Source organism: Bombus pyrosoma, linkage group LG5, assembly GCF_014825855.1.
Source record: "Bombus pyrosoma isolate SC7728 linkage group LG5, ASM1482585v1, whole genome shotgun sequence".
Lineage (NCBI taxonomy): Eukaryota > Metazoa > Arthropoda > Insecta > Hymenoptera > Apidae > Bombus > Bombus pyrosoma.
Window position 1 is genome coordinate 7,372,567 of NC_057774.1, and position 27,106 is coordinate 7,399,672.

At 39.8% G+C, this 27,106-nt stretch overlaps 2 protein-coding genes across 7 annotated transcripts in view; both read left to right on the forward strand.

The window, feature by feature from the left end:
- Positions 1-19,826, forward strand: part of LOC122567691 (dystroglycan-like) — a 99,649-nt gene extending 79,823 nt beyond the window's left edge. For 4 of the 6 annotated variants that reach the window (XM_043726552.1, XM_043726550.1, XM_043726551.1 and 1 more), the window contains 14 exons: positions 1,708-2,063; positions 6,537-6,746; positions 9,038-9,166; positions 10,919-11,044; positions 11,250-11,633; positions 11,716-11,814; positions 12,355-12,798; positions 13,379-13,902; positions 14,020-14,215; positions 14,274-14,435; positions 14,512-14,748; positions 14,821-15,010; positions 15,083-15,763; positions 15,849-19,826. In XM_043726552.1, coding sequence (XP_043582487.1) covers positions 1,758-2,063; positions 6,537-6,746; positions 9,038-9,166; positions 10,919-11,044; positions 11,250-11,633; positions 11,716-11,814; positions 12,355-12,798; positions 13,379-13,902; positions 14,020-14,215; positions 14,274-14,435; positions 14,512-14,748; positions 14,821-15,010; positions 15,083-15,763; positions 15,849-16,072 — 3,912 coding nt within the window. In that variant the 5' untranslated portion in view covers positions 1,708-1,757 and the 3' untranslated portion in view covers positions 16,073-19,826. Of the gene's footprint in view, positions 1-1,383; positions 1,457-1,707; positions 2,064-6,536; positions 6,747-9,037; positions 9,167-10,918; positions 11,045-11,249; positions 11,634-11,715; positions 11,815-12,354; positions 12,799-13,378; positions 13,903-14,019; positions 14,216-14,273; positions 14,436-14,511; positions 14,749-14,820; positions 15,011-15,082; positions 15,764-15,848 lie in introns of those variants that run through there. The other 2 variants (XM_043726553.1, XM_043726555.1) reach the window with 2 other exon arrangements.
- Positions 19,827-24,595: 4,769 nt separating this feature from the next.
- The window catches only part of LOC122567699 (carbonic anhydrase 1), a 29,076-nt gene continuing 26,565 nt past the window's right edge, over positions 24,596-27,106 (forward strand). The window contains exon 1 of the mRNA XM_043726574.1: positions 24,596-25,078. Coding sequence (XP_043582509.1) covers positions 25,039-25,078 — 40 coding nt within the window. The 5' untranslated portion in view covers positions 24,596-25,038. The remainder of the gene's footprint in view (positions 25,079-27,106) is intronic.

Genomic DNA, 27,106 nt, shown 5'->3' on the forward strand with positions numbered 1-27,106 from the left:
ATTAAAAATTTAGAAAACATTAGTGTAAATTAATAAAACTATCGTGTAAAGGTTCGTTCAATCTAATTTGCAATTTATGTTAGAGCCAGTGACGCTTTGTCAACGAGTCCAATATACCTCGTTTACATCCATCGAGTTAACAGACCGATCAATCGTTCGCAACGCAGCATTCGTGAGAAATTTTCTACGTGGTAGAAATTGTTGAGAATTTGTTGGAATAAAAAGGATCACGGCGATGGCAGACGGCGTGTATTTACCGCTGAAAACATGGAGCAGCGTCGACTTAACTGTGAGGTCCTCATTGTCCGACTCGGCCAATTAATGGCACGGTCCTCGACAGACCGAGCAATAAGAGGAAATAAAAATGCAATGAAAGCCTTTATTGACTATCATTGGTCGGCTACTGAATGCATTCGGTCTCGTTCACGAAAACGTTCCATTGTTCCTTTCGTTAAATACCCATGGAACGAGCGACGAAACTGGACCAATGAAAAAGAGAGAAGCTAGCGACTTACGAGCTGAGAAATACAGGCTGCGAATCGTTCGATCGTTCACCGTTAATTTTCATCGATCCGTAGACGATTAGCGCGTGAAATGGCGATCGATCGAACGTGCATTGTTTCGTGCTTCTTATCGGCGTTGGAAATTTCCTTAGCTGAATTAATTTCAAATCTTTCGCAACGTCGAAGCATCAAATTCCTTTAATTGAATCTTAAAACCTGAATCTTTAAAAACCTGAATCTTAACGATATTTATGTATCACTTATAGATTTGGTGGATTTTTCGTCCGTCTGAATTGGATGGTTAACAGTTCTAACGGAGTAAATGTGGACAGTTTGTATGTTACAAAAATACTGTTTAGCAGAAATATCACAAAACTGGCCCGAATCTCCATTCTCCAATATGTTGACAAAGGTACAACAAAAGTTAATAATAGAGCTGCGATTTATAGCATCTTCTTATTTTTATGCAATATTTCCTCTTTATAATTTCTGACCCCTTTACAATGCCTGGCCTTTACCAAAACCAGTTCGCCTGTATAATAAACTAGATAAATAGATGAATAATTCTAGTAGTATGGTGGTATAAATTTTTCCTAGATGAATATATGACTGATTGTTTCTGAATATATGACTGATTGTTTCCGATAAGGCACGTTGCGTGATGAACACGAATCTGTTTCTCTATGATCTAACAACGCGTGACAGTATTTAATGAGCAATCGAACGTGGAACGTGCCGTCACATCGTTCGTACGTGATTCTATACATCATACGAAGCCGCTGTTATCATAACTATTTTTACTTCGTCATAGTGGGGGTGTTCATTGAACGAGCCTCAGCTATTCCCGTTGGTTTCGCCTTTTTATCAGTTTCCAGTTAGCTTTCAGTGTACTCGCTAGTCTACGCGAATCAGTGAGATAAAAAGCAAAATGTCAACAGTGATTACGCAATAATGTAAACGCTCGATTATCGAAAAACAATTCGATATCTTCTATATATATATATATATATATATATATATATAAAATTGTTGAAAGATTATCCAAGTTTATTAGATAATATTAGTCATTTTAAATCATCGTTGTTTCTCATCGCACACTCTCCCTTCATCTTGTCATGTCGGACATTTGAACGTTATTTTATGCTGTAAAATTCGCTGTAAAAATTCCAATTTATAATAACAATGCTACTCTATCTGATTGCAGGTACTTCAGCATGATATGATAGCAACGATCGAGGAGATCTGCCCCGCAAGATGAAGAATCCTTACGTCCTCGCGTGTTTCCTTCTGCTGCCCGCGGTGCTGGGCCTCACCCTGCAGGAGGACGACCTGGTGTTCGACGACGTCGGCGAAGAGACGACCAGCACCGCAGCCGCGGTTATCAATCGTCGATTAGACGAGCACAGGACCAGCTGGTACGAGCCGAAGTATTTCCATGACGCAAAAAGACATCAATTCGACAAGGTGCACAACGTTCCTCACGTCGTCGTGCCAGTTGGACATGTGCTGAAGCTTAAAGTCCACAAGGAAACTTTCAGCGGCCCTGAAGACTACTACGAGGTGAGAAATCTCGATTTATATCTGCTTTAAATTTCAATATTTCGATAATTGGGGATACCAGCTGCTGTGCTTATTAATTACGTTGGTAATTGTAATCGGTGTTATCTATGGGGAACACCAGATGCGAAATAATCACGTTGCAGTATTCAACAGAAGTAGAGTTTAAAATTGATAATTTCGTACGCATACGAGTGTTAATAACTTTTGTATCGTCAACTTCTATTTTTATTTATTTGTTCGTTTATTATAACTATGCAATTTGTCCAATCGAGATTAGGGAAATTCTTATGCGACAGGTTGATTTACGTAACCCAGCGGGATGCCGTCTTTAAGAGTCTTAAGGGAGTGTCCTGAATTAGAATGCTCTAAAACAGCGTCTTCTTGTGATTTCTTTTAGAAGGGAAAGACAGAAATGAAGTTATTGAATTTTGAGTCGAAGTAAAAAAGTTCGTCGGGAAGTTTATTTAAATAATTGTTACAGCACCTTAAAGTTTATTTTTTCTTTTTATAAAACACATTTTTTCTTTAAACCCGCCAAAATTTTTAATTTCACGCTATTTTCTGCCATTTTTTTTTTTTAGTTCATCGAGAAGAAAAATATACAATAATTTAATCCTTTTTTGGTTTTTTGTTTCGGTGAAGAATCACGAGGTGGATCTGCGACCCATGAAATAGGCTTAGAAATCTGTTATAATCTTTTCTTTTTACTTTAAAAAAAAATTTTTTATATTCGTTAAATGTATATAAAACCATATCTCAAAATTCAATAACTTCATTTCTTTCTTTCCGTTCTAAAAAAAATCACAAAAAGACGCTGCTTCAGAACATTCTAATTCAGGACACGCCCTTAAAATGGTTTTTGCTTTTTTCTTTTTAGGCTGACAAATCGGTAGGATGTTCCTTTTTCAGCATTCTTGCAGCGGAGAGTGTGTACGATTCCGTCGCTAACTGGTTAAAAAATGTGTTAGGAGTTTTTCTTCGTGCTTTCTTTCCATATCTACTTGTTTCATCTTGGACCGTTGGAATTTTTAGATGTTTGCGTCAGTGCGAGTTTCTCAGATAACACGAGACAGAACGACTGTTCTCAGTACTCGCGACTAAAGCTATTAAAATGTTTCTTCATGCGATTCGTTGCGACCGATATTCCTCATATTGGTTTTGCAATTGTTTAAATTGTTTAAATCTGCGACTAGTTAGCCAGTACGTTTGTCCTTTTGCTGTACCTTTCTTTGTATTCCTTTTGCCATTAATGTCGTCGGTATTTTACTTGTTTTGCTTGCGAGATAATCGTGCCGCGATGAAAAATACTTTCCACCACGCCGATGATGCTCATTTACCTCGAGACGTGCATCATCTCTTCCTTACTTTTGTCGGATATAATTTCCACGAAATGCAGTAAAAGCGATACCTTTCGAACTTTCTTTGCTTCGCCAACGTTATATTTACAAACGTTAAAAATACTCTGACCTTTACCAATAGACACATAAATCTAATGCACCGTAGGAATTACACAGCGGCGTATTTAATCTTTGTTATTTACGAGCCATTTTGCGTTTAAAGTGTAAAAGTACCCCGCCGACAAAGTGTGTTAATTCTGGCTGTTTGCCAACGATCGTGAACTAATTCTTTCTTCTTCCAATCTCTTTACTCGTATTTAAAATACTTTTCTCGTACGTGACTTCGGTCACCAGAGAGGAGTTTTGTCTTGGAGTAGGTCACGTTGATTTTCCTGGTAGCATAAATTCGCCCGGATTTGTCCGTCGAAAAGTCGAAAGTATATTGTTTGTTGTTTTACTTAGAAGACACGTTTAAAAAGTTTGCGCACTATCTTCGGTTTATTGTGGTTGGTATCGTGGTTTAATTTATCGCGACCCATTTCAAGCAAAGTGCACTATTAAACGAGGATATCAAACAGTGACATCATCCCCGGTGATGCTGCAACAGATGTGGGTGGCGCGTAATGCTTGTGTTTCTTCAGTTGGTAGCGGACAGTGTTGTTTTCGCAAATCAGAAGCACACGTGGGCAGCAAACTATATTCTACGAAACACAGGTTCAAGTAATAAGCCCCTGTCACGAGCATGATTTACGAGAATTTTTTATGCACATCCAGGAACATTTTCTCTTACCTTCTTGTAGATAAACATCTACGTAATAAGTAGATAAGAAAAAAAAGAAAAAGAAAATGGTAAAAGAAATTATTCAACGAAGGATAATAACGATGAAAGAGAAATGGTTATCAACAAGACACTCGCAATTAATTTTCCAATTATACTCGAATTTATTATTAACTTGAAATTAACGTTACAGCCATGCCCACAGTAATCTAACTTTATTTTGGAAATTTCTTTACAAAATTGTTTTTCAAGCTAATGAAATAATAATGTCGTTCTTTCAATATTCTCTCGGATCGTTAACTCAAATTCAAGATATTACGTGGATATCGATGGTAATTTCTTTCGCCTTGAGACATTTTTCACGGCTAGGTTTCCTGAGACAGTGGAATTTTGACCGAATTTTTCGCAACTCTTGGATTCTATGGAATCATAGCGATCTCGGCACGCTAATGTAACTTCAAGTATTTCTTAGTTTGGCCCACAACGTTGGTGCAACAAATAGTCGAACGCGTCTTAATTTGTCAAACGGGAAGGAAGCAGGAATTCCAGAGTTCCGTTTCGGGCAAATTCTGGATTGTCGCCAAATTTCATACCGTCATCCTACCGTACGTAGCTTCCCGTGTCTTTCCTTCGCTTCCTTTTGTCGGCCATGCTAACGCCCCTAGATATCTATATTCTTGATTCAATTTGCCGATAACACGGTTAGAAATTCGCAAGGTACGGCATTCATCGCCAGGAAACCAGATCCTACATTAGCATTTTATGTTCTTGAACGAGGGTCGAACCGGCGGCACTCGAGTACATTCTGCGCAATTCTAACTGAATTTTCGAAGCGTTTTAGACTTGCAACAAATTTATTCGACCAAATGCTTACAGATTTATCGCCTATGGAACCGGTCAGAAGGATTTCCCGCTATTTCTTTGTTTTAAAAAAAAGCTTTAAATAACCCGGAACAAATTTATTAAGCAGCAATCGACATGCGGTTTTGCCGCGCGAACGTTCGCACGAACTATTCGTGTTTCGAAACGATAGCGACGATAGTGAAATGAAAATTCGATAATCCAAATGTAATCGCCAGCACCGCACGTCAGCCATATCTTCTCTTTCGTTTAGTAGGCCGTCGATAGGCATTTTATTCGCGCGATAAAATCGAACGAGCAACGACCCTCGACCGATGAACATACCCACGCGTATCGAAGAAAGAATATCCAATGGCATCGACGAAAATAAAAACCACATCTGCGACGCCTCTTTGTTTTTGTTCGCGCGTTATTTGCGGCGACGACGATGAAATTTCGCGAGACTACGGTCCCAGCCGATATAAATTCGCCAATTTCTTACGAAAACGTTCCCCTATCTTCGCGCGATTTATTTCATTCGATTGAGAAATCTAAATACGTATTTTTCGTCGTACGGATTTTCATCCTCCGGATTTTCTCTTCTGACTGGTTCTTTCGCCAGCGATTTTCACTCGCCGACCGATGGAATTTGCATACGTTACGCAATTATATTTCTTTCGCTTGCTTTACACACAGTTACGAAAGCAATATGTGAGTTGCTTTTAGCGCGAGAGGTAGAAAGATAGAATCGTTTACTCTGTTCTCGAGTCTGTTAATCGACGTTTACTATAATTATCACGCAAGAAAAAGTCTGACGAGATGTTAAATGCCTGTGAAGCGCGTAAGTGAAATTGGACATTCGGATACGGGCGATGGAGTGACTGACCTGAAACCAAACTCAACTAAACCCATCTAATTTCCTTTTGCCAGAGAGACACACGTTACCTGCCAACTATCAACTTACACGATTCTATTCACGCGTTCGCTACTACGATAATTACCTGTACCTGACAGTGGAATTGACGCGGGGCCATGAAAGGTCATCGATTCAGCAGCAAACTTGGAATAAGCGAAAAAAATGCACCTCTGCAAATTCCATAAAATTTCTATTAAAAATACCACGACTCGATCATTTCGATTACTCTGGTATTAAATAATTTGTTTCATTTAACACATTGTCGACCGGCAATTTTACTGAAAATTTATCTCATGTCACCGGACATTATTTCGTAATTGGATGTGGAATTAAAACAATATAAATAAACTTATCATATCAGATAAAATTATTATATAATTCATTGAAAGATTGGTACGTTCCGTCATCGTTGAAATTTTGTTTACAACAAAGGACGCAACTTGACGGCTCTTAGAAGCGCATCGCGAGATTACTCGTGGCCGGTCGGCAACGTTTAGCCATGAAAACACAAGTGAACTCGTGATCGGTCAACAATATGTTAATATCAAACGATTAAGAAAGAATCAGATACACTAAGCAATTTTTATATGTTGTACAAACAGTTGTTCGACCCTAACGGAAAGCTGCTGCGATGGTTGTATTGGGACGACGCGGCGTCGACTCTGATGGGCGTCCCGACCAAGAAGGACGTGGGCAGACGCGTTTTAAGCGTGAAAGTGATGCCAAAGCACGATGTAAGTGAAACGAAGGACCTGTTCGTCGTGCAAGTGGTGCCGGAGAAGTACGAGGAATTGAAGCACAGAGACGGAAAGGTGAGTTCCTTATATTTGAGCAAAAGTTCTCGAGCACCGTTGCCAGGCCCTATCGTTAACGATGAAAGCGTTCTATTGGCAACGATTCAACTAGCTCCTGGCCGAACAACAGGTACCACTAGCCTGCCACTGTCGGAATTAGTCGTAGGATCTCGCAACCTGTTGGCCAACTTGCTAGCTTTTTCCACTAACCGTGCAAATCGTTTCGTTTCGAACAGTAACTGTTCTTCTTTTTTCAAATACGAAAGATCTCGCTAAAAACCGATCGAACAGAATTACGTCCGAGTCGTAGTCGCGTCAGCGAAGAGAAATAACATCGTGGAAACGAATGAAACTTTTAGGGTCCAACGATATCGATCGAGCACTGTATCGAACTATAATTGGAAATTATCCTAACAGGTAAATTTGCTGCTTGGGAAAACTTGTATTAGGTTGTCCGGAAAGTTTCTTTCGTTTTATGAGGAAATAATAGACGCGCAAGGTCTTTTGTTTTATTTTATCGAATTAAGTACGATGCATTTTGTTCTGTCGAGATAAACACCACGACATTTCACAGACTTGTTTTCACGTTTATATGAAGCTGCACTGTTGTAAAGAACAGGTTTGCGGAAGACACTTTTCGGACAACCTAATACAATCGTGCGTTTCTATGAATCTGAACGATTTCTTACGAGTTTTGAACGATGTATCGTTAATCGTTTATGCAGCTTTCTTCAACTTCTTTATGTTCTACCACAGGAGTCCACATTACAGATGTTGTCACTTGCTTCCTTTTTTACTCCGACTTTATTCCGAAGAAAGACACTTTTCGGACAACTTAATATCTTCAAATTTCATTCTATAAAACTGTATCTTGTAAAGAATCTTCGGTGTTTGATCGTTTCACCTTAGAACGATTAATCAGGCCATCTTCGCTTGAATCCGTAAAAATTCCTATTTTCTAAACATCATTTTCCGATGTCTTGTCTAAAATAATAATAGATCGTACTTAAGTTTAATCGAGTAGAAGAAAAATATGTCCGTAAGAACGACGAAGGAAAAGAGAATCTGATATTTCCAGTGTTAAAAAACTCACGTTTCTTTAAACCTATTATCCATTTGAGTGAACGAACAGATGATTCAGTTTGGCCAGAACACGCTCGTTTGTTACTAAACTCGGCGCGTCCAACCGAAGCTGTTAATGAAGCGGTAAATCAATTAGCACGTTAATCGGTTTCGTCGGTCGATCGAGCAACAAGCATATCGGGGTTTGACTTTTGCGCGACGCGTCGATCGTTTTAATCGGATCCAGCCGATTTTCGGTATCTATATAATTAATTGATCGCAATGCCGTGCTCGTTAAATCGTTCGACGAAATTATCACGTTTATCCTTCGCTACGAGACTGTGACCGCTTACCTGGATCACTCACGTCCACGGAAACATCGTCATTTTTGAACCGTTTAGCGTCGATTAATTAAACGGGTAAACTGAATTTCACCCCTCGACGCACGCGTACGTGCGCGATCTCTCGACCCTGGCCGCTTGCAAACGGGAAATTCCATTTGCTATCGTTTGGCTGCCGTTTCCAATTATTCGATTTTTACCAGAGAAACAGCAACCTTGTGCGACTTGCTCGGCAAATTATATTATATATTTTATTTATAACACTGAGCACTTGAAACACGCAAATCTTTGCCTTGGTTTCTATTCTCTCTCTCTCTCTCTCTCTCTCTCTCTCTCTCTCTCTTATCGTGTTCGTAAAAACGCGAATTTGCGTGAAAATCCGCAGTCCATTCGTTACATTATCTCGCACAAACACAATCCATTCTGCTCTAAATTAATTCTCTGCTACTCGATAAGAATTATCAACCCTTATCAATTATACCTCACCCTTGACCATTTTATTTTGTTTTGCCATATAACGCGTCCCACGAAAAAGATAGTGAAATCTAATAAGACTCCTACAACACGGTAAGAAAAATCGAACCGATCTTCTAGACAAATTTTCTGAATCGAAAGAACCCGGCATAGAACGAAGGGTGGAATTTGTTCTAGTCGCGTGCAGTGGTGGAGCGAAAGATCGCCGCACTGCGCGCGCGATTGCATCGGTACGCCACGTTTAAATCTCGCCGAGAAATTAGTCTGGTAGACGTTGTTGATTGATGCCAATTGATAGTCCTGCGTATTGTGCGTCATCGCGGCTGAGTATCGTTCGGATGGTCGGCCTTAATTCCTCGCGTTTCGCACACTGACACCATTCGCTTCTGCCTCCAGCCAGCCAAATAAAAAGGGACGTCTCTCTGATTTTAGACACACTGCAACGAAGGGGAGGAACAGACGCTGCTGACGATACTGCTGGATGCCAGGTTCGACAACCTCTCGCCGGTCACGCGAGTCAACACCATCGAGAACCTCGCAGGATTTCTGGGACTTCACGTGGTACGATAGCGTTACGAGTATATGCACGATCCTCGTAGCTTTAGTCGAGAAGAAGAGGAAGAAGAAAAATTGAAACTCGATTTTCACGCGACCGACGAACCAAAATTTCTGACCAGATTTCTAGAAATTCCAACGCATTTCGTCGAGCGTGCGTCTCTGCTGACGTTTCGAACGATTAAAAAGATCGAGGCAACTTGCGATAAAAAGGCCAAAGAGCACCACTTTTCAGTAATTCGAGCGAACCGACAGGAGGAAACTGAGAATCGATCAAAATGAAGCTGTTTGCTGTGATAGATTTTTTCATTTTTGGATACATAGGATTTAAGCGTTGCCTTTCTATCGCTGCAAACCCGTGGATTATCAAAAATTCCAAACTTCTTTCTTCCTATAAACTGGGCTAATCCTCGTCTTGCGAATCGACGAAAGCGATCTATAGATCTTTCTGATTCATTAACGAACCGGAATTAGACGGAAGTTTTAATCGAGCAAATATGAGAAATCGCAGGGCTATCCTAATGCGCGAAGTAACGCTCGTGGCGAAGAATATTTGATAAAGTTCTGTGCCAGGAGAAGCTTCTTTATGAGAAGGGAAACTTTATGACGTTACACCAGCCAGTGCAACGTTGTGAAATAGAAGATGCATCGCGAGCTCGACATAATACAGAAAATATTCAAGTTTTAAAGCATCCCCGGCGAAAAGGTTCCGTCGAGCATAAATTGGACGCCTTTGAGCAGGCCGCCATTTTTTTCTCACCGCGCGTCTCGGGAATTCTTAATTAATTTAATCACCGCGAAAAACAAAGAAACACATTACTCTTTATATACGTAGTGCTGCGTTCGTTGCGCATGTTTCTGCGCGCGTCAGACTGTTCCCTACTCACTTCCGTCCTGCTATTATCTCTACAATATATTTTTACTGCTGTTGGAGACAACAACGTCCAATTTTTCTCTCCGGTATTTTACATTGCATGGTATCGCCCGAACGAATGAGATTTGCAGCTTTTATGACTGCGCGCTGAGAAACTGTAGTTAGGTGCAATATGAAGAATGCAGATAGTATTTTCCACGAGGCAAAAACGGGTAGAGCGGCAGAGTGTGCGATAGTCCACGCGCTAGAGATTAGATCGTATTTAGCTTTTTCGTATATTTTACAATCTCCGCGGTCGTTCCCATTTTGTAGATGAATCTTGTTATCGTAACAAGTATCATAATATTTGTATAAAATTTTTCTGCGCTAACTGTTCAAATATTTTCCACGGCCACTGTATTTTTCTCCGTACATAATACGGTCCACTCGACTGTGCACACTTTCGTCGTTTAACTCTATCAATCGAAGAAATCGAATAATCGCGATTAACCATATTTGTAGAATCCTTCAATAAGATCATAGCTTTCTGCATATCGAAGTGGAAATATTTTGGAAACATCGCAAGAGATCTCGAAACGAGTCGCTCCGTTTAAATCACGGGAAATTGCATCGTCGGAGAAATTCATTTCATCGGAATAATCAAATCGATTACGTGAATTCAATCTTCAGCCATTGAGGATGATTTAATTGCGTCCGGTGGAATTTTTGCCCTAGCCGGGTCGCGACGAACAAAAATCTATTTTCCGTGCGATTAGAGTGCTCGACGTAATCGAAATCGGGATGCGCGGACATCTCCCTCGTTATTTGCGTTGTCTACTATCGGCAAAAAATTCGGCTCTTTTATTCATTTGTGACGTTTCGTTCATCCTCGATTCGAATTTCAGAGCGCGTTTTCGATGCATCCGCAAAACGCCAAGGAAAGTTTCAACGATGATTCTACCGTGATCCTCAGCGGAGCAGGAAACGTGAAACACCGGAAAGAGAAACACCTCACGGCGGTCCAGTGGCAGGTGAGATTTTTTGATTGAAATTTTTACTTTCCTCGTAGTCTTCTTACTTTTGTCAGTTTGCAACGGTCCGCATTCCAATCTTATTCAAAGACTATTATTTCTTTTTTTTCTGTGCTGTACCATTTCACAATTCTTTAAAGAAGGAATATCAAAGGATATTGACAACGATTAAAGCTAACATTCCACGTTCGAATTTTATTCAAAGGTCGGTTGCGACGGTCATTTATGGAGACACCAGACAGATTTGGTGAAACATCTGCGGGAACAAGCGAAGGATGGTACCTTGGCGGAAGTGATGCAACTTCCGGTCCTGCTATGGCGCGTGAAGACGGAGTCGAGCTTGTTGTTGAGAAGCAGAAGGGAAAGCGGTTCTGGGCATTACGGTAACGCGGACTACGAAAGTTACGATGATTATGACATCGAATACGATAGCGAGGATGACGAAGACGGTGAGGATGGCGAGGACGGTGAGGATGGCGATGACTCGCAAGTATCGCCAACTTTCATGCCGGACACGAATTCTCCTAGAGCAAATCTGCCCGAGCATCCACACAGGCATCACCATGGAGAAGAACCTATCGATTGGAATGTAAGTTGTATTTATACAACTATAGGATAATTAGAGATATTTTAGTTTTATGGAAAATTAACGGAATTTATGCTTGTCTTAGACCGAAGAGGATATCGATGAGGAGGAGATTCCAGTCGTGAATCAACCAAATGTAGTGGAGAGTGCATTGAATAGAACCACTACGGACACCACGTCGACCGTAAGTATCAGATTGAAGCCAATCGAATCGTGTGATAAACTTGAAATTTGTCACCGATTCTTCTCTTAAATTAGAAGAAACGTTAAAAAAGAAGATAGCAAAAGAACATCGCTATATAACTGGCTTTCGTTAAAAATTCTTATGTCTCTGTCCTTCATTCGCCACGCCAATCGCTTAAGGGAATCGTTGCGCTTAAAATATTTTAGTCTAGCTGTGGGTACTGCGTGTTCAATGCCGACTTATGCCATTTTCTATGCCGTTTAGGCGGTATCGATCGATGTATAGGAAGCGCTGTAATGCGAAGTAACTCTGTTGAAATGGATACGAAAGCCTGAGTGTGTATGTGTGTATGTGTGTGTGTGTGTGTGTGTGTGTGTGTGTGTGTGTGTGTGTGAGAGAGAGAGAGAGAAGAGCACATATATATATTATTTTTTCTTTCTTTATAGTTCTTTTTTTTTGTATACATCTTCTTCGCTCCCTTCGTAATGTAACTAACCAAGTTTTTCGTGCCGTACATCGCATCTACTAACGATTTCGCAGACAACAACCACTGAACTTACATCACCACCATCAACAACTCCAACAACCACCACCACGACGACCATTTCAACTACTTCGATAACAACAACAACCACCCAACAACCATTGACCTCGTCAACGGCCAATACAACAACTAGCACAACAACGAGTACAACAATAGCAGATACAACAACAGCAAGCATCATGCCGACCATCATTGTCCCATCGACCGAGACACCGGAGAAATCGGAGAGCACCGAAGAGACAACGAAGAACACCAGATACACGGAGATCGAATCTCTAAACGTCTCATCTGTCACTATACCAGAACTCACCACCATTCCTCCTTCGGTAATCGTTCCTCACTCTAGTACCACAACAATGGGAACCACACCTACCACCGTTGTTGTCGAAAGGACGGAACCGGACGTCACCAATGGTACCGTTAATGTTACCACGGAAGAGGTAATGCTTCAATGCTTCAAGCTTTCGTTTGTACGATAGTTCATGCTACGCGTAGAGTCCGTTCACGTTAGTCTGTCGCTTTAGTACGCCAAACGATAGGTCGTTGTGTATCACATAGCCCACCTAAAGCCATCTTCTGCCTTATAAACGATGCGCGACGAGGATCGTAGCGTGGATATCCTTCGCTCATTGTCGTTTGTCACAAAGCTGCATAGATGCTGGCGGGAAAGTTAAGCGCAGCTTAGAAGTGTAATTTAATACAGCGTCGTATACAGGCGTGTCACTTTAGAGTAAGCTGCGCCGAGTAATAATTCATACGAGTAAAGCAAGCGTGCAAACTCTACGGGAAGGGAGCATTGTCCATGAGAAACTGGCCAAAACCAAGGTTTCTTGTTTTCATTTGCATCTCGGAATTGTGGTCGAAAAGATAATTCGCACGATCTTCTCGCAGCATTCATTAATTACAATAATTAATTTGTCCCCCCCTTTTTTTTTATTATTCACGATGTCTTCATACATCGAGATTCGACGATTTGACTACTTGTTCCTCAATATTAAAGCATCCTTTTTCTGCCTTTAGCCGACGGAACAATCGTCAATGTCTTCGACGAAACAGCCCATTACTCTGTTACCAATACCTACAAACACCACCAACACAACCACAACCACCGCACTGGTCACAAATATCACTACGACACCCACAACAACAACAACACAGATGAGAACCACACCAATCACTACAACTACAACCACCACCACTACCACCACTACTACTACCATGGCTCCAACCACTGCTAGTACAACCACTACCACGACCACTACCACTCCAGCACCGACCAGCGCTGCCACGGAACCACCTAGGGTTACCACGGAAACCATAGAGTACGGAGTTCGCAACTTCCCGCCCAAACAAGATAGGAGACTGAAAAAGATACCGGTTACGGCTGGAAAACCGTTGAACTATGTTATACCCGCTAATACGTTCAGCGATCTGGAGGACGGAGATACCAGAAACCTGAAGCTCAGTTTGTATCTGCAGGGTGCACCGTTGAAACCCAGCCACTGGCTACAATTCAATCAAAGGACGCAGGAGGTTTATGGATTGTAAGCATTAGTTGTCAAGAAATGATTACAAAGTGGTTTATTATATGTGAACTGTGTTCAACAGTGAAATATCCTGTACACAAAGAATTTACTTTTTAATTAATCGTTATTGCGCAGGCCACTGGAGAACGATATTTCTACCTGGACCTACGAATTGGTAGCTGGCGATAGCGAGGGATTAAATGTGACAGATCGACTCGACATTCACGTGCAGCAACACAAGCTCAGTCGGAGTGTGAACCATGAATTCAGTATTTATTTAAGGATCGATAAGCGCACCGAGTTTCCTACAGACGTTGACTGGGAGCTAAAGGTATTCATCTGTTATAATAGAGCCTATACTAGTGCGGTCAATTGTTGTTGGTTTATAGGTAATTCGAGGGATAGCCGAATTGTATGGAGATAGCGATACCAGACATATCACCGTTAGAGCTGTTGATATCGATCGCGACCAAGCAATCTTCACTTGGACCAATGATAGTTTACCTAGAAGCAGCGAGTGCCCTAAAGAATATATCGACGATCTGATGCATGTAATTATGGTTTTAATGTCTCATTATTTTTTCAGATGCGTATTAAACAGAATCTTATTAAATATCTGTGATTTAGGTCCTGATTGATAAAAACGGCGAGCCCAGTCCTTCATTACGGGATGTTCTCCTCCCTGAAATAAGAGTCAAACGAGTGGTCTACCAGGGTATTGGACAGTGTGAGGACATGTCCCGTCCAGAAGCACCAAAAGTGTCTACGCAAGAGCCTAAATCAAACTTCCCACCGGTACCAAGGAACCAGGTGGACCTTGTTAATGCCACTGTTGGCCAGTTGCTTGTATTTAAAGTACCAGAGGTACGTTATGTCATAACAGAAGAAACGCACTGTTTCATTTAAATATAAATCTAATACAAATTATTATTCTAGGATACCTTCTACGATGCAGAAGATGGTTCCGCAAGAAATATGCAAATGTCTCTACTGACCATCGAACGCAAGCCTATTCCCCAACAGGAATGGCTGCAATTTGACAGCAAGAATCAAGAATTTTATGGAGTGCCAATGCGTAGTGACGTTGGACGTAAGGAATATCAATTAGTAGTTACTGACAAAGAAGGTAAGCAAAATTTACCACTTCCACGATTTAGGCACTGAATATTTTTATAAAACTTTTGTCAATTCCTTATAGGCGCAAGCGCCACCGACGGCCTAGTGGTTGTTGTTCATTCTGCACCCTTCATGCACCATACGGTGGAGTTCTCCATGACCTTAGATATCCCGTACAAGTCGTTTGCACACTCCGCTCTTCAAAAGCGTAATTTCATCGAAAAGCTCCGTGATCTGTATGAAGATAAAGATACTAGTGCGATCTCTTTACATAGTATATCGAATGGTAGCACGGTAATCACGTGGCACAACAGAACCTTGCCTACCTCGTATTGTGCCCACGAAGAAGTCAGTAGATTGCGTTCGGTACTCGTAAAGAGCGACAACGATCGTCGATCGGTCACGGACGAGGTTCTGGACGTCATGGGCCCGAAATTCCCTGTGAAACAAATCACTGTGGTCCCCATGGGCATCTGCCTTGGCGAATTAACAGACGTTCATTCGCCTGACAGTCACGTTCCACCAGTGGACGATTCCACTTCAGTCGGGGCATTCCACGATGATTATCTTATCACGTTCGTCCTGCCGGCTATAATAATCGCTATAATGCTCATCCTAGCGGGTATCATTGCCTGCGTGTTGTACAGACGAAGGCGTAGTGGTAAGATGAGCGTCAGCGAACAGGACGACGAGAGACAGAGTTTCCGCAGCAAGGGTATACCCGTCATTTTCCAGGACGAGTTGGATGAAAAGCCAGATCCAGGTATAAATTTTTCATTTATTTAAATACATAGATTTGCTACTATTCTTGCGTTAACTAAGCTAGATATTTTTATGGTTTATTGCAGGTAACAAGTCTCCCGTCATTCTGAAGGAAGAAAAACCACCATTACCACCTCCCGAATATCAGAAGGCTGAAGATGGCGCGGACGTGCCGATGTTGCCAAAGGAGAATTCCGAGGAACCGTACCAACCACCTCCACCATTCGCAACGAACCGCGATACCAATCGTCAGAATCGCCCTAAACCCACCCCGACGTACAGGAAACCACCCCCATACGTACCACCCTAACAAAATACGGTTCACTCGCCCACGCGCAAATATATGTTAGCGATGCTCGGAGACTCCCCAATACACGCGCAAAACCAAACCAACTATCAGAAGAAACCTCAGCTTGCCGGTAAAATGGACAACTGCGGTAACCTGAACATATACAGCAATCTTAAGTAAAAAACGAAAAAAAAAAAAAAAAGAAAAGGAAAACACAAAGCTTTCGTTCGTCCCGGCATTCGAACAATATATATATATGTATATGTATATCGGTATCACGAAACGAGAGAAGACGAAAGATCTGTTCAGGAGAACTCACGCCAAAAGTCACGCCCACTTTTACTTACTTTGTAATATTATCTATGTACATGTATACTCATTCATCGCTATTTATCCGCGGTATATAACGTATTTAAGGGAAGAGAAAGACGAGGGAACGAGGGATGGGAAAGTCGTCCTCGAGTTTCTTTCCTTTTTCTTCTCCTCTTTTTACTTTCATTTTTTAACAAAACAGATGCACTTTTTGTCATCGATCGTCTTGTAATTTCACGGGATACATTTTTCTAGGGAGTGTATGGGATTACAAATCACGCGTTGCCTTTCGTAACGAATTCAAACTGTAGAAAGAGAGAAAGAAAGAGGGAGAATGATTCTACTACTCCGACCGGGTAAACGGATATTTTAGGTTTTAGGTTTACGAATCTTGTAGAACCAGCCAGTCGTTTAGGGCGAGATGTATTTTACTCGATAATATGGGGTAGCAAAGAGAGTCGGTGTTTGTATATGCAGCAACGATACTCGTTAAATATTTCAGTAATATCAGTGCCATTTTTTAAGCAATAAGGGTATCCTGCTGTGAACGAAGAAAACACTTACTATAAATGGTTCTACGACTTAACGCAATTTACTGTTAAAAAATGAAAAAGAAAAGAAGCAAACGGTCTCCAAGTATCAAAGACTATCGACTTAACGAATCTTACAACGTACCTACGCGTAACGCTGCCAGATGAGAAAAAAAAGAGATACATGATAATTCTTCGTCGGACGAGACAGTTTTATCGCCAGTTATTCAAGCCTCTTTTTTTATACTGTCCATAAGTTTTTGCAAGAGGAAGGAATATCGAAACAGGAACGAAGAAGATTTCGTATATTCTGCGATTTTATTGAACTGACCCATCCGACGATCGGTTATGCCAGACTTAAACGATTAACTTAGTGAGAAGTGAGGATTTTTTTAAAGAAAAAAAAAATGGAACATAACTTAACCGTGTGTATCTGTTTGCGCGATATGCCATTGCAGAGTGACAGCAAAATGCTTCCATTGGCGCTGTAGGCCACGCAGAATAAAAGAAAAAAAAACTAATGATAATATATATAAATATATATATATATATATAAAAACTATGTATATTACCTATTTGTCGTTCGATAGACAGTCTGCTGCATTACTTATTGTTAGATTGATGTCGTTCGGAAAACACTGCCAAGACCTACTGTCTAGGGTTTACATTGTCTTGCACTTTTTATTACTTTATTTCTTTTTTTTCTTTACACTGTACAGAAGGAAGCTTCCCATTCGTTTCACGCACAATCAGACAAAGAATTCGCTCTTTTTTTTAACAGCTCTGTGATTATTATCTAAGGTCTTTTGTTTCTATTTTTTTTTTTTTTTTTTTTTTATCGTTTGAAAGAAAAAGGAAGCTCTAGTTTTAACGATTCTAAACCCGTCGATGGCTTAACTTAATTTAGAATTTACATAGTTACCAAGCCAAAAAAAAGTACTAACTATTTAAAGCAGAGAAGAAAAAATGGAATTAAAAATAAGAAGGAACAAAAGGACACGGAGGAGAATAAAGTAATAAGACCTACTTTTTAACATATACAAACGTGCGTAAACACCCGTACACCTTATGAACAGGGCGCGCGCACACGTCTTTTATATGAATGATTTTGTACAATCTAACCAGCTTGCTCTGTTACAAACAAATTTTCGACTGATTTTCGTGAACGAATAAATGAAAGGAAAAAGGAACGAGAATGAACCACAATTTTTTTGGGATACGGGTATGTACGCGCTGCCGTTTCTTCAATACCTCGATAGTTTCCTGATATTTTTTCAAAGAGGAAGGAAATAATGCGAGAAATCGAAAGAAAAGAACGAAGGACAAGGGAAGGAGGAAACAGAAAGAGAAATAACAAAACAAAAGTAAGAAAAAAAAAAGCGATATCTTTTGCGTACCTCGAATTTGGAGGCTCTGTTCATCCACTTCTTCGCAACAGAAACCGGTAGTTGACGAATCTACAAATTTGGGGTCACTCCTATTAAAACTTAGTGTGAATGATGATGATGATAATAATAATGATGATGATATTTGTGTATGTAGAATGATAAAAAAAAAAAAAACGGATGTTTGGTATGCAAGCTAAATTACGATATAATATATATTAATTCACGTCTTTATAATGTAGAAGATTTAAGTATATTAACACGCGGCTATCTCTTTTCAATCCTTCTTCATCGCGCCTTGTTTATCGCAGAATAAAAATCGGCCAGACCGTTCTATTCCACAATGCAAAACGATTGCGTTCCAATGAAACGAACAACATGTACGATTCGTCGCGATAATCGCACGAATTAGAAAACCTCGGGAGTATTTTCTATTTTTGTATCACGTTTTAGCGTATCCACTGTTCAAGGAAATTGATGCGTCACGGATCGTCTCGTCGCGTCCACGCTCGAGCTGCCTTAAGAAAAAAAATAAAAAAAAAAAAAAGGAGAAAAGAGACACAGAAAGCTTTTTTTACGAGAGAAAAAAAATATATATATAATAAGAATAAAAGAAGCTCGGATCGTGGATGAGGCCATATCGATCGTGCGTGGCCGATCGCAGTATATGCACACGCTACTCAAAGACTACTTTCGAATCTCCGGTCTGTGACCTGCGATAGACAAGAGCAGAACTCATATCATGCTTCTAATCATATCATCGCTATACGCGTAACTCTCATGCGCTGCAATTGTGTTATTGTGACGGAAACGACGATTATGTATAATAAACGTGTACGATATTTATAAGATACGGTGTCAGAAGTGGAAGAATTGTAAAGAAGAGGTCGGAATTGGCGAACATGCAGCCGATCGTCGTGTTTAAGAACAAGCTTTTGGATGGAGCTTACTTTCTTTTTTTTTTTTTTTTTTTTTTGGCCAGCGAAACGAAGAGAAGAAGAGAGAGAGAGTGTGTGTGTGGTACGAAAGTATTTTGTATAGAAGAGAACAAAAGCTAGGGAAACAAGAATGAAACGACGAAAGAATTACGGAAGAAATACGAAGGAAAAATCGTAGAATTCGGTGGAGTCCACAGGGACAACCGAGAAAGTTCCGCTTCGAGGGGAAAGACGAAGGAGGAGAAACGATTATCACGTCGCGTATAAGGAATTTCTTGTACACATAATGATATATACATAAAAGTAATACTCGTCGACTGGGAATTCGCAAATTATTTTTGTCCGCTATGGCGCGCCTCGACGGAACCCCGGATGGAAGGAATCGGGCCAGGTAATAAATTATCGTCCTTCCTTCGATCTGCACGATCGAAAAGGCATCGTATCTCGTTAACGATCATCCTATCGGGTGGTGTGGTCGACGATTAATGAAAGAAGCGTGGAATGATACAGACACACAGACACACAGATACACGCGTATACAGATATCTCTGACAAGTACTGCATATTAAACACGTGTAAAGTTAAGAGTTAATAAAGCCATTTTAGGATACCAGGCTTCTCGTTCGTTCCTATTACGTGTACATTAAAGAAGTCAAATAGATTATTAAAGATATCGTAATGGAGTGGGTACACCTTGCCAGCAGCAAGGTGAGTCGCTCAAGGATCTGCCTTGAACTTCCACTTCCGCAAAGTAAATCACGCTGTTATTTCCTATTTTAACCTTTGTCGATCTCTTCGTTATTTATCTCGATCTATTTATCCTCCATTTATCTAGACTGTGATTGTGTTTCCCTTTCATATTCGAATCGTTCAAGGACCTCCAGTGATGCGCAAAAATTTCCAGCCAGGTAGATCGTTCGCTTCATATCCTAAAAACGATATTTTAAAGAACTCTAACGATGTAACTTTTTGTTACGGCTTCAGTGACGCGAGTCCCTATTTAGGTTCCATTTCCTTAATTATGTACGCGGAAACGTGAAATTGCACAAAGGTGCGCAGTCTGCATATCGGTTTTGAAATACGAAGTAAGAAATTTGTTTGGCCAGAAACATTGCACGCCACTTTATCCTCAACTCTTGCTGACTTCCTATTTTATTATTCTTTTAGCTCGTTCATCGTACGTTTCTGTTTGCATTCCATTTAACTTGCGCGGAAGACACGCGTGCAAATATTTTTTAACTTCGTATTGAACGTAAAACAAAGTGTATTCGTATGTTCTCATAGACGGAACTTTTCGTGAGACCGTCCTCGATTTCACCTACGTGTTGTCACCTGTTCTTTTCGCTTCGATTCTCGTGGTTCGCGTTACGTCTGTCTTCGGCTAAATTATACTTACAAGCAAATGACATAAAGGAGACAGGTGTTAATACCTTTGTACGATCGTAACGTGCATGTGCAATAATCGCAGCTGAAACAAGGTGCACACGCGTGCGATTCGTGAGCAAAAGTTTGCGCCTGCCAGTTGAATACTTTATTTACGTAAACAATTGACGATGACTTAACGAGGATTAATTAGATCGAAGCTGACAAAGAACTGCTACGGCACGGCGTATCGACTGTCGACCTCGCTTTTGACATTGGCTGCGCGCCCGTATTTATAAATTTTTTTTTAGCAATTTAAGTCGCCACGACGATGACGGATGTCGTGTTACCTTCTCATGGTCGAACATCGTCTCTGCCTTCTACACATCTATGAAGATATATCGTTATCATATCAATAATCGTAGACTTGAACGAGCGATTCATTGAAAAAATGGCGAAAAGTACGTCATTTTTACGTCATCGTAGAATTGTGCAATCGAAGAGGGAATCGCTGAAATTTTGTTGCATCGATTTGATTGAAAACATTGCACAGGTAAAATACGGAACTGATATTATTTGGGAATTCCTAATAATATGAGATAATGGTAGTAAAAAGTGAATCATTTGACGCAACACGTTACATTAAGTAATATTTTTGGTATTTAGGACATTATTCGTTGCTGTTTCATTAATTGAGAAACGCTGTACTTCGCGATGTAACATAGATAAGAGCACATAAAGGGAAATTTTGACACGAAATGATTCAGACGATAATTGCCATAATGCGTTTTTGGTTGAAAATTCTAGCAATTATTGATAAGGTCCGACGATTACGTAAGTATCGATGTGTGTATTAAGCTAAGTCTGATGATAAGCATAGCAATTGATCGAAATTCTACGGATTCGAATATTATTCGAACGGCCATTGGAAATTCTCTGCATTCGTCGAGATGCTTCAACGATCCATCTACCGTCTTTCCAAATTCTGTAAATAAATTACTCAATTATCACTTTATTCTTGAAACAATTTTAACATCCGATAATAGTAAACGTTCACTAACAGAAATAACACCAAATGTATTATGAAAACAAAAGAAGCGGTGTTGCAGATGGCGACTACCGATTAGCATTTTTAACGCGTCTGCTCGATGCCTTTGCACGAGTCGATGATTAAGTAATACCTGCAACGATACTTCCGAGGGATCGAGTCAAATCGACGTTGATCACGATTAACATAAATTATTTTCGTAACGATCGAATTCAAGGCGTTCCTTGAATCGTCGAAAGATCGTTGAAGTTTCTATACGATAGAAACGTTCCTTAAGGTAAAACTCGACACAGCAATTTAATTGCCGCGAAGGACAAGCAAAATGACAATTACGTAACAGTTGCAAAGAATTTGAATAAAATATCGCTTCCTTCTACACGACAAAATTAAAATGCAAAGGAGTTTCATGAACCAAACGGCTGCTTAGAAATTCTCTTAAAGAATGAACGATCGTGTATGTTCTGGTAGAAAATCGGAATTCTCTTTGTGGCCTGTTTGACCATGTTTGGAAAATTTATGATGAATTCTAATGAATTTATGAGATGGTCTTTTATAATTTGAATAAATAACCTTCGTCCACCACAATAAGAAGTTATCATGGCTCACGGTAATTTCTCTTTTTCCTTCAAGAAAAATACTAGGTCGACCATGCCAACGCTATTAACAGCTATTTTGTAAATCTTGTTCCCTGTTCGGTTAAAATCAATCCTTTAATTTCAGTCAGCATTCTTGATTTGACGACCAGACAGACTTTGCACTCAGGCGTACCGAAATAAATTGCGCTACAGCTCGTTTGCCGATCGTTATACACGATTAATTAAGAAGAATATCTGCCCATATGTCTCTGATTTATGCAACGATCGGTTCTGTACGCGCGAGCTAATCTATGTGATCGAATCGCCTTTCTTTGCTTCCTATGTATCTTCGGAGGCAATCTTAATCACGACCAGCATACTAATTAGTATTGTAGGTTGACATCTGTGCAAATCCATATTTTTTTAAATGAAACAGATAAAACTTAGGTAAAGAATTTTCTACCCATTAAATATTATTTATAATAAGGATACATCGGATATTTTCTATGTTTTTCCATTGTTCTGTGCATTATCGTATTTTTAAATTTCTCACAATTTTTATACCTTCGTATAATGTAAGAAGGACGATTCTGAAGTCTAACTTTATTTGAGAGATTTGAAGGTGAAAAACGGTACAGGCAGATTTGTGTTCTAAGTCATTAAATGGCCATAAACCACAGGCGAAACAAAGGAACGGTCCAGTAGAAAATCACGCGCGGAAAACCGCAAAAGATGGCGGGAAAAAGCGTGTTCGCGCCAAGTCACCGCCGCAGACGCGGAGCAACGGACGTCCATTGACGTTTTGCGATGGAATTTTCTGGAATTCATTAATTTTTATTGAGACCATCGTAGTGCGACCGGCTCGTTTTATTGGTATAACGAAGACGAAACGACCACGACGAGCGTCGGCCACGTTCCGTGACATAACATTGACGTGACAGTGTTATGAGAGCTCGATGAAATTAAAGTGGCAATTTCTTGAACCCAATTCCTTGATATGTTCTAGCTCATTTGTACGCGAAAGGAGATTGCACACGATCGGACACAAAAGGAAGTTTTCGTAACGATGCAGGTTTATCTGTGTTACGTCCTTTTACAAACTTTTATTTCTTCAGACGTAGACTCATAGTTATCTCTTAATAGTGTGACGAGCATCTTACAGATTAATCACGTTTCTTTGTACAAATATTTGTTAACACATATATTGTTGTTATAATATTTCATAAGTGTCTGCAAACTTTATCTCAAATTCATGCCACGTCATAAAGTAGACGAGTTGAATAATTTTTATATCAGATCTATGTTTCTTATGGTTATGAGAAATGATAGAGCAAGGACTACAATTTGAGTAGGAAAGAGAGAAACTAGCCAAATAAATAAAGTAGAGAAGGACAGCTCGAATATCCAGGTCCTCGACCTCGTAAGGGCCCGGGTGAGTCATCGGTCATGACGAATGCAATTTCGTTGCAAGATTATGATTCACTTGAGACAATAAACGATTTCGTGTCGTCTGACTTAGAAATAATAACTGTCGAAACAATAGATACAAATAATATTTGGCGCTTATGCATCGGTGTCATGACTCACGAGAAAAGAAATTGATGACCTGACAAAGAAGTCATTCGTATGCTTATGAGACAAGAAAGGAATATTTGCAGTTAAAGGAAAGATTACGCGATAAACAAGGAACTGAATGACAGAGTTCAAGAGAGCAAGTTCGAGGATTAATCTAATCTCTTTATTCGTTGATCTATCACGATGATGGAATGCCATTATTGTAAGAGAACAGTGACATTCTACGAGAGTTTGAAAAGAGGATAATAAATATAGGAAAACAACGAAGATAAAGAAAATGTAATAAAAAGCGTAATAAAGCGAGGAAACGCTGAGCCTCGACGAAAAGAACGTATTTGATTTCTTCTCATCGTAGCTGATAGAACAATTGTCGCGCGTTATATTAGCTTATCATTTCATCGAGATTAATGTTCCCGTTTGAGATAGATTATAAAATGAATCATTAGGGCATTAAGTCGCTAGTTACTGCCTCCTCGCAGTGCGAACTCGTATTGGCGAACAAACGCGGCCAATTCGATCGTCCGCCTCTTTGTCAACGTTTAAACGAAATTTCAAATCATAACCGTATCCATAACTTTATCGAGTTAATCTCTTAGATCCAATCCTATAAATTTATAACATTATAAATCAAATTGTTGGTCTAAAAATTATAAAACTGCGAATATTGTCAGTGTTGTCGAAGCACGTGCTTAAGGTAGCGTGCGGTGGGGGATCGGCGATGCACGTGTAAACATTTACTAGCGCATGCGCAGACGCTTGCTTTTCCATAGTAAGGGTCACGTGATCGACTCGCGTATAAAATCCAGTGGTGAACCGGCCGGCGTCGCATTCGTGGATAATCCGAGGTGACACGAGTGATTTTTTCGTTTCGATTTTTCCTAGAAACAAAAAGTTTTCTTAAGTCTTCTACAAAATACGATTTCGTACAATCCAATGCTCGTGTAGCCGAATAATTCGTACGTGCACGTATAAGAAGTATATGCAGAACGAAAGTCGGAAAGAAATTTGAAGTTAGTCGACGATCGGTGGATTTGACAATCGTTTCTCGAATTTGTTCCGAGTTCAAATCAATCGGTGGTGATTCTGATCGGCATCTCGCCGGATTGTACGATTCGTGGATACGGTAAATCGAAATAAAAACGCGATATAGTGACGTGTTTGAATCTATCAAGAATCACAAGAAGGCAAGACGACCGGCAACAAACTCTACTCGGATCTTAATTTCGCGGACCTGAATTTTCGATAACACGATCGTCACCGAGATGGCCGACAAAAGCGAATGGGACTACTCTGTTCAAAATGGTGAGTTTTTTTCTTGGTTATCTATGAACGTTGCAGCAACCATGACAGGAATAAGCTGTTGTGACGGTACATTGCTTTCCACGTTTAAATTTACATTAGAATGCTCGTGCATTATTCACATCGACCGGTAAAATATTCAGCTTTTAGCTTATTTCTTCGGTACAGTGTCAAAATAAGGAAAATAATGAGTGGGCTGACGGTATTAATGCATTTATGGGAGATCGAAAGCTGCAAAAGAAGTATACATAATTGATGAAAATGCATCGAGTATACAAATTACTCGTTAAAATATTTAGGGCGAAATAAAAATGTTTATGTAGGTTTGGCCGTAAGAATATGAATAGCTGTAATCGAGTGATAAATAAAATCCTCATTAACCTTAAAAATTATGTTTCATTTATTCAATTGCATTTCATTTATCTCATGTGCTTTAATTTGTTTAGTTGAAAGCTCGATTACGGCGTTCCTTTCTTTTTCTACGGTTTGTAACATCCGTTAGGAATTCCATAAATCTTGCAACAGAGAGTGAGAGTTGATGCGTGTTTATCGATTCGCTTGATCGATTCAATCCTCGAGATCTACCCCGTATTCTTTTATATTTTATATTTTTCCAATAAACGTAGCATATTAAAAATTAAACGCTTCTATCGATTACAATTGCTACGTATCGTTAACTATTATTATTCTATAATCTATAATCGCTTTTCTGACTGATGACTAAAAATATTTTGTTTTCTGTATCAACCTTGCATTCCTCGCGAAGGAACGGTGTAACATAATCTCTGACTTTTTTATGTTCGAAGAAGAAAAACGCGCCTATTACTTTGGTAAAAATAGTTTCTCAAAGACTTGGAGGGAAGAAAAATGCACGTAGAGGAGACACCGTCATACATGCTTTACAAGAATGTTTCTCTTTGTGTTTAATATTTTTAACGTTTCTTGAACTATTACAAAAATCAGTCACGCTTGTGTTTCTACGAAGAACGATGAATAATTTTATCGTTTTTCTTGTTTAATCTCGCGATTGTTCTATTACTGCTAAGGACTACGATCTCCGCAGTATTTCACAACACAGTATTATTCCATTGTGGTGATTTTGTCATTTTGTTAAATTACCTTGCTAATTAATCTTTTTTCGCTTTGTTGCTTATCTAATAAAAAAAAAAAGATTGCGTTACAATATAAATACAACCCGTATCAATCACGCCAATTAAAAATATTATACGCGTCTACGAAAAATTGTGTATATTCGTGAATCACAGCGATTAGATAGAATCATATCAGTGTTTTAATTCCATAGAAAATAATAAAGGCATTAAATAAAAATTAGTACGCAGATATCTTCAGACGCTATTCATTTTCGACTGTGATTTCGTTCAAAGTGTACTCGATCTATCCGATACTATATAGATCGATCGTATCTTTCGTAACACGTACGGTAAACGCAATTTATGTTTTTCAAAGATCCCAGCAAAAACATATCGTGGCATGCGAAGATTCGCATAACAACGAACAATCATGATTTCGATTTTGACTCATTTTTTAATCAATTTGTCTTATATCGTGGCTTTCTCCGTAATTTATAACCTATATAATACTTCCTCCGGTTACAACTACGAGGCAGACAGGTTAGCAATTCTACATTGTAAATATATGCTACATCGATGCAGCTGACATCTTCCTCGCCTTAAAAAAAACATGGATTGTTTTTTTTAACATCGTCGATGATGCTGTTTACGCGGACTGGAAACGGGAAGTTGAAATAAGAGAGGAGAAAGTTACCGTTCGGTCGGTGATAACAAGTCAATTTCCATTTTGGGGCACGTTCGATTTTCACGGTGTCACGATGGCACCAGGCTCACTGACCTAAGGCCATTGTCTTCGAATGCAGGGCGTCCCAGTCGTGCCAAGGGACGGCGTTGCATTCGCCATGCTAGCACGGGACACCAACCGGCTCAGTAGGTAAACGAAAATCAATAATTTTCCTCGTTGTACTTCAGGCCGATGCACCTGTTCTCCGTCGGCGGG